General features: G+C 46.8%; 1 protein-coding gene across 4 annotated transcripts; it reads left to right on the top strand.

The window, feature by feature from the left end:
* Nucleotides 1-465: 465 nt before the first annotated feature.
* On the top strand, nucleotides 466-7,751 carry ZNF683 (zinc finger protein 683). Of its 4 annotated transcripts, none has more exons than XM_051988136.1 (6): nucleotides 466-572; nucleotides 1,518-1,666; nucleotides 3,151-3,328; nucleotides 4,353-4,987; nucleotides 6,207-6,335; nucleotides 6,756-7,751. In XM_051988136.1, the coding sequence occupies exons 2-6, from the start codon at nucleotides 1,529-1,531 to the stop codon at nucleotides 6,876-6,878; spliced, it is 1,203 nt and encodes a 400-aa protein (XP_051844096.1). In that variant the 5' UTR covers nucleotides 466-572; nucleotides 1,518-1,528; the 3' UTR covers nucleotides 6,879-7,751. The 4 variants fall into 4 exon arrangements, with proteins under 4 accessions (XP_051844096.1, XP_051844099.1, XP_051844098.1 ...); XM_051988139.1 differs by having other exon boundaries at nucleotides 6,839-7,751; XM_051988138.1 differs by having other exon boundaries at nucleotides 4,371-4,987.
* Nucleotides 7,752-8,096: the final 345 nt, after the last annotated feature.

Consider the following 8,096-nt stretch of genomic DNA (forward strand, 5'->3'; position numbering starts at 1 on the left):
CGCTAGTTATTCTAGTCCCCATTGGGCAAATCATTTAATTTCTAGGTCTCAGGTTCTTCATCAGTTAAAAGAGGAAGCTAAGCTAAGACTAGATGCTTTCTAATTAGAGTCCCTTTTATTTTCATTATTCCTGCCCCCATCTCTTCCTCTTTCCATTTCTACCTTTTTCAATCTGTTTGCCCCTGCCTTTCATCCTCATCAACTCAGATGCTTGAGTCCTACCTTGCCCAGTTAATTGCCCGATGCCCCCAAATGGCTAAAACCATTGTGCTGGTGGGCCCAGAAAGCTTGCCATCCACAAAGTAGCAAGTTTTCACTGGAGAATTGTTATAGCAACCTGAGAGATATTATAAAACAGAGCATATCTTTGAAGTTAGAAGGGGCAGGATGCCATCCCTCTCTTTGAATCTTATTGGAGCCTCTGAGGCTGCCCTCCTCTTCCTCTCCATTTAAAATGTAGCCAGCCTTCTAGCTCAGTGCAGAGGCTCTTTCCTGTTTCACCACAGAGGGATCTCAGCCCAGAGGCAGCCACCATTAACCAGTTTGTCCAGCCAGGGAGGACCAGGGGGCCTGTAAGTGAAGTCAGCACTTTCTTGCCACATTCTCTCTCTCTCTCTCTCTCTCTCTCTCTCTCTCTCTCTCTCTCTCTCTCTCTCTCTCTCTATATATATATATATATATATATATATATATATATATATATATTCCTCTTCTTTTGGGGTGCAGAATGGAAGGTTTTTTCCTACAGACTTAGCTTTATCTGGTATAGCTCAGGATGTTGGAGGTGGGGGAAAGAGAAAACTGTGGGTTCAAGTCCTTGGGGCTGGGTCTGATGGGGACCTTGGGAGCAAGAAATATCAGGAAGGAGAAGAACTAGATTTAGAAGTGGAGCCTCAGCTGGGAGCATCTCTGCCCAAGTAGCTCCCAATGTATTCCTCTTCTTCTCCAGTTCAGGCCTTGATCCCTGAGGTCAAGGAAGGAAAGGGAAGTCCATGCTCCAGCTATCTCATTTTGTCTCTTTCTGGCTCTTCAAATAAGGATGGACACTCTCTCTGTGTGTTTTAATGCTCCTCTCTCCCAACATTCTCCTGCTTCTCTAATTGACCAGCCTGGTCCAATCCTTGCTGTATCTGAGGTGGATGAAAGGAACTGAGATGTGTTGGAGAGTAGATGGGGATGGGGCAGGAAGAGGATTGAGTCAAGCCTGGGAAGATGGGAAGGACTGCTCTGGAACCCAATGGTTTTTCTCCTAGAAGTGTGAAGGGGAACAAATATCAGAAGAGGGAGCTGGGGAAGGGTCAGAAAATACCAGATTTGGTGGAATAGGTCCTGCTACAAGGGCAAGGGGGAGATCTCTTAAGAGGATGGAAGATGTGGCCAGCGGGGGTGCAAAACCCAAGGGTGGACTGAGCCTGAGAGCTCTCTCCCAGACCCATGAGCCAATCAAGTCCCCTATTGGCTCACATACAAGGGTCTTTCCTCAGCCCCGCTTCTAGTACTGACGTGTGTCTCCCCAGGAAGGGACAGAATGAAGGGGGAGCCAGAGGAAGACATTTCCTTTGCCCTGTACCAGCACCAGACATTCCAGGATCAGACAGATGAGGGTTCTGGGACTGCCCCATCCCTTACTCCCATCTTGGAACAGCAGTGGAGTCAAGGTAACCAGGTGAGTCTGGGGTCCTTCCCCTTCTTTTGGGTTATTCAGCTGGGACTCAGGGGTAGTAAAGGAATTAGTATCTCTGAAAAGCAGCAGGGGAGATGGGGAAATATAGTGGAAAGAACTCTGGGTCTAGAATCACAAGATTTGAGTGTGAATCTCAGTTTCTATCCATGTACTTTTGGTCACCATCCCTTCTCTGAGGCTCAGTTTCCTCATCTGCATGATATTTGTAGTGAGTCCTTTAAAGACTTATGGTGAGAAAAGTCCTTTGTAAACTGTGGGGTTGGACTAGGGAGTTCAGCGAGTCAGGGAATTCCCATGTTAGGAATATACTGTCACGAATGCAGGTTGGTATCTTCTTTGCATCTTATGTGCAAAAATTTACCCAGAGTCACATAGTATGTGTCAGAGGTGGATCTGTTTTAGGACTCATTCTTCCCATCCCTCTGGTTGGAGCTTTGTTTACTAACAAAGGAAGGACCTGTGCTGTGGCTGTGGTTGGGGGTTGGGAGGGGAGATCTTTTAGGTTGTAATAGATTCTGAAGTTTGGAAAAGTGGGAGGGAGGATGTTAGAGAATAGGGGAAAGATCTTAGAGGGAGATGAGAAAGTTCTGGGAGGGAGGAAAAGAGTTCTGGAAGAAGACAAGGAGGTCTTGGTGGGGAGAAAGTCATTTTCACAGGGATGAAAAGTCTCAGGAAAGAAAAGGATCCAGAGGAATCCAAGGAATAATGTGGAAGTCTAGAGCTAGCAAAGGGAGGGAAGGGAAGGATTAGGGATAGAAGTTCTGAAGCTGGGAGGCTAGGATAGGGAGTCCTCAGAGGGAAAGATGGGGAAGATTAGGGTTAGGAGGTCTGAGGTTGGGAGGCAAGGATAGAAGGGGTCCTCAGAGGGAAAGATGGGGAAGATTAGGGTTAGGAAGTCTGAGGTTGGGAGGCAAGGATAGAAGGGGTCCTTAGAGGGAAAGATGGGGAGAATTAGGAAGAGGAGGTCTGAGGTTGGGCAGCTAAGATAGGAAAGTCCTTGGGATAAGGAGGATTAGGGAAAGGTGTAGGGCTAGCAAGGACTTAGAGGTTTTTTTTGGGAAATCATGAAGAAGATAGTCCTGGAAAGGAAAAACGGGAAGTCTGAGGGGAAGAAGGAAGGGCATTGTGGGGAAATATTCTTAGAGAATTAGGAGGGTCCACTGGGGGAGTGATACCAAGGGGATTTTCAGTGAATAGAGAGGTCCTGAAGTGTGGCCGTTTTCCTGTTACCCAACCTTCTCCACACACACACCCCTTCACTTTCATTTCAGGAACTAGTAACTCCCAGCACAGACTTGTGGGATGAGGGTGTCAGGAGAAAAAGGGCTTCTAATGAGAGCTGAGTCCCGTGACTCTGGAGAAAGTCCTTGCTGTCCCTGGGATTTGTAGTTCAGAGCCTTAGAAAATGCCCAAGGGACCCAGAGGTGCCAGCCAGCCAGTCTCAGATCCCCTCCCTTTGCTTTCAGGTTTACTGGTCCTTTAAGGAGTTTCTTCCTGGGGCAGATGCTTCAAATTCTCATTGTGCTAACTGGATGTGCTCCTCAAAGCCAGTCTCTGCTTTGCCCACCCTGCTGGCCTGCCCGCAGCACTCGAACCTCCACACCTGCAGCCTGAGGCCCAACGCGATGGCTGCTGCCCTGGGAGGTCAGACTCTGAATAAGGACGGTGTTCATGGTGGAGAGGGCCGCTTTTTTCCTCTCTTGATTGCAGGTGGAAGAATCAGGAAAGAGCATTAGAAAGAACTGTTGGATTAAGAGGAATCTGGGGGTAGAGGCTCAGTGAAGGAACTGAGAGGCTCAGTGCAACAATAGGGTCTTGGAGAGTAGATGGCAGCTCACTGGGATGAATCAGGAAGATGAGGGCTTATTGAGGGAAAAGTGGACACAGTTAGGGCTATGAGACTCCTGCCCACTGCCATCCTGATTCCTTAGCTGGGGGCATGATCCATGTTCTCCATTTCCTTTCTTCTGGACTGGACAATGGGGAAGGAGTGTCTTAGAACAGATCATCAAAACTGGGGGTGGAACTCAGGATGTCAGAGCTGGGAGGGCCCTTAGAACCCGGGATGTTAGAGCTGGGAGGGCCCTTAGAACCCAGGAGATCAGAGCTGGGAGGGCCCTTAGAACCCAGGATGTCAGAGCTGGGAGGGCCCTTAGAACCCAGGAGATCAGAGCTGGGAGGGCCCTTAGAACCCAGGAGGTCAGAGCTGGGAGGGGCCTTAGAACCCAGGCTGTAAGAGCTGGGAGGGCCCTTAGAACCCGGGATGTTAGAGCTGGGAGGGCCCTTAGAACCCAGGAGATCAGAGCTGGGAGGGTCCTTAGAACACAGAATGTTAGAACTGGGAGAGATCTTAGGACACAATGACCTTAGAACATAAAATTTCAAAGCAGGGAAATAGAATTTAGAACAAGACATAGAATGTGAGTGCTGGACATGATCTCAGAAGACAGAATCTCAGAACTGGGAGGAGCCTTTAGGGAGAGGAAGTTGTTTAAGGTTACTGAGTTGGTTTGTTGCAGGGTCAGGGCTACCATCTTGGTCTCCAGACTTTTAATGCACTGGAATGAACTGCTTTGCATGGTGGGATGAATACAGATGAAGGGAAAGGCTTCCCACATGAAGTTCTGATCACCATGATTCTTTTCCACCCCTACCCTTTCCCATTCAGTTCCTCCTTTTCACCTAGAGCACAAGTCTTCAGGGTCAATTCTGGGCTCTACTGATGACCCTAAATTCACATCTGAGTGCCTTGAGGTCAAGAAGAAAGCAGAGAGTGAACCTCGTGCCCTGGACCCAGCCATGGAGATGGTCCAAAGGAGCCCCCGCTCTCCTATTTCACATTCCAGCCCAGCTTCCAACCCCCTCAACATGAAGTTCCCATTGAGTCCCCACCCCCCATGCCCTTCCTGCCCCCTTCTCTCTCCCAGGAAGCCCTTTTCCTCACTAGATACATGCTTCTTCCCCTACCCCCTCCTCCTTCTCCCATCCCCTGCCAACCCCCACCCTAGTGGGGCTGTCCCGGTGATGCTCCCTGATGGGCCATACTCCCTTGGGGTCCACTCCCCTCTGTACCTAGCACCTTGGCAGACCCTCTCTTCGCCCTTCCCTGCTGGGCTGTGGCCCACAGCTGAGGCCCAGAATGAGAGCTCTTCGCCTTCCCAGTGCTGCTCTACAGGAAAAGCTGGGAGGGTCCCCACCGTGGGCACCACAGTCCTGCCCTATCTGCTGAAGAAAGAGAATGGCGCCATCTTGTACAAGTGTAATATTTGTGCCAAGAGTTTCAGGCAGCGCTCCAATTTCAAGGTAGCGTACAGTGTCACCTCCTTCCCTATTCCAGCTTCTCTTCTTCCTCCTGGGATCCCAATGCCATTTCTATAGGCTCTGCCATCCCAAACCAGCTGAATACATCATCCCCTTCCTTCCTGCTACTTCCATCCTCCCCCAAGGAGAATTGTGAAAAAGGAGAAGAGGGAGGGAAGAGGAAAAGTAAGGGAGATTTGGAGGGAGTGGCTGGCTACTAGGACATGAAATGGAAAGGCTATGAGTGGGGGTGGAAGGACTGGAGGCACAGAAGTCAATTCTGGTTGGTTAGACCCTAACATATGGAATTGATAGGGGCTGAGGGCTATGGATGCAAGAAAATATCTCATAGGTATAAATACATAAATGATTAGAGCTAGTTACATGGATGTGCTGGAACTAGCTCCTAAGAACTGATTGTTAAATTTTAAGTGTGAGCATTTACACCTTGGAAAATGGCAAACACTACAAATCAGAGTTATGATTTACTGTTTGGATCATCTAGATTTAAGAGAAAAATGGAGAAAATGTTAATAATGCAGAGTAAATGTCTGCATACATTTTTTCTTTCTCAGAAAGCCAGTTGTTAAACATTTACCAGGACATTCCTCATGAAGAACTAACTTAGAGATTCATAGACTCATGGATTTCAGGCTGGGAGGTATTTTAGAAGTTAGTTAAATGCTCTCATTTTATAGTTGAGACAATTTAAGCCCAGAATCTTGGGCTGTCCAGATAGAGTTAGCAAAAGGTAGAGGTCAGCTTGGAACACAGGTGCTCCAAATTCCAAATCCTGTGCTCTTTCCACTTGACTTCTCTACATCATCTGACTTTGTCCCTTCAGTCACTAACCAGCATGTAATCAAGTGCTCTATAAATGTTTCTGGAATTTAGTTATTTAATTAGATTGGATTAAGTTAGCTGTGTGAGCCTGAATGTGTCCCATTACTTTTCTGATCATCATTTCCCTCAGATTTTTAAAAAAGGATAGAGGGTCCCTGTAGGTTGCTGAGAGAGTCTGGAGGAATGGAGATGCTTGGAGGGTAAGAAGAATGTCTCAAAGAAAAAGGTCAAGAGATTGAGGGGAGAACATTGAGAGGTTCTTTGGGAAGCTACAGAGATGGGATGAGAGGTAGAGGACCCAGGGAAAACCCTAGAAAGGGACTGTCCCCCAGGGAAATCGTCTCTGACTGTTTATAGACAGGCCTTATCTGCTCTCCAGGTCCACTTCCGGGTCCATAGCGGAGAACGCCCCTTTCAGTGTCTGCTTTGTAAGAAGAGCTTCATCCAGCTCGCCCACTTGCAGAAACACCAGCTGGTCCACTCAGGGGAGCGGCCTTACCAGTGCTCGGTGAGATTTCCTGCCCTCCTCCCTTCTTCCCCTTGGGACTCAGTTTCCTCATCTGTAAAATGTGAGTTGGGCTACATAAGGTCCCTTATGGTTCTTGACCATACATCCTCCTTCTCTCCCTTCCATTTGGCAGCTGGAAAGAAGAAGATGGGGGAGGAGGGAGGAAGAACACAGTGTTAAAAAATAAGGACACAGTGTTAAAAAATAAGGTCAGATTAATCAAAGCCTCCTGGAGGAGGAAAACTTCAGTGTCCACTTGAGAAGGAAAGATAGAAAGGAGAGGAGGGGGAGGACTTTTCAGAGCTGGGAAGCAGGGAGCTGAGCAGCAGTACCTGAGACAGGAGCAAAGGAGGAGGATGGGAGAGTGGAGGGGAGAGTGACAATAAGTAGGTGACACTCTGCCCTCTGCCCCCATGCCAGGTTTGCCACAAATGTTTCAGCAGTACCAGCAGCCTCAAGAATCACATGCGGCTGCACTCAGAGGTCCGGCCTTTCCTTTACAGACTGTGCCCCAGGTACAGTGACCAGCAGGTTGGGCACTAGCCACTGTGTCCTGGCCATACTGTCCTGCTTCCTTGCTGCCTGCTGGCCCCATGTCGGTGACCCGAAACTGGAGAAGCTGACACTGCTGTGGGCAGTAACCAAGTCTACAAGTGCCCGGGGAAACCTCTCTGCCAGTTAACAGCCTGGAAGCAGGAGCTGGGGAAGAGGCAGACTGCTAACGTATCTTCGGTATAACCAACTGAGCCTTTCTGAGTTGATCTGGAGGTTACAGCACCCCTGGCAATAATCCCTCTCAAGAACCACGCTTTGATGCTTTTTGACTGTAAGCCTCTACTAAGGATGGGGTGGAGAAGGAGGTGTTATAAAAACAATGGAAGTTATCTAGGACCAAATGGGTTAGATTTGATACCTTCAAATATCCTGCTCTGATAGTCTGTGTTTAAGGTCTTGTCTTTTTTTTCCTTATTTAATATTTTATTTTTCCCAATTACATGTAAAAACAATTTTAACATTCCTTTTTTTCTTCAAATTTTGAGTTCCAAATTCTCTCCTTCCATCCCCTCTTCCACATTGAGAAGGCAAGCAACTTTATCTACGTTATACATGTGTGGTCATGCAATATACATGTGTTATTCTGAAAAAGATGTACCTGCTTCTACTCTCATCCACGATAGATAAAGTAAAGAAAAAATATCTTTGATTTGTAGTCAGACTCCATTGTTCTTTCTCTGGAGCTGGACAGCATCTTTCATCAATTCTACAGAACTGTCTGAATTATTGTATTGCCAAGATTGGCTAAGTTATTCATAGTAGATCATCATACAATATTGCTATTACTGTGTACAATATTCTCCTGGTTCTGTACATTTCACTTTGCATCAGTTCATGTAAATCTTTCCATGTTTTTCTAGAGCATACTGGTCATCATTTCTTAAAACATAATAATATTCCGTCACAGTCATATACAATTTGTTCAGCCACTCCCCAGTTAATGGATATCACCTCAATTTCCTGTTCTTTGTCATCACTAAAAAAGCTGCTATAAATATTTTTGCATATATAGGTCCTTTTCCTTTTTATAAAAAAATCTCTTTGGGTTACAGACCTAGTAGTGGTATTGCTTGGTCAAAGGATACACATCGTTACAAATTGCTCTCCAGAATGGTTGAATCAATATACAGCTTCACAAATGTACATTAGTGTTTTAATTTTCCTACATTTCCTCCAACATTTGTCATTTTCCTTTTCTGTCATATT

Source organism: Antechinus flavipes, chromosome 3 (genome assembly GCF_016432865.1).
Source record: "Antechinus flavipes isolate AdamAnt ecotype Samford, QLD, Australia chromosome 3, AdamAnt_v2, whole genome shotgun sequence".
Lineage (NCBI taxonomy): Eukaryota > Metazoa > Chordata > Mammalia > Dasyuromorphia > Dasyuridae > Antechinus > Antechinus flavipes.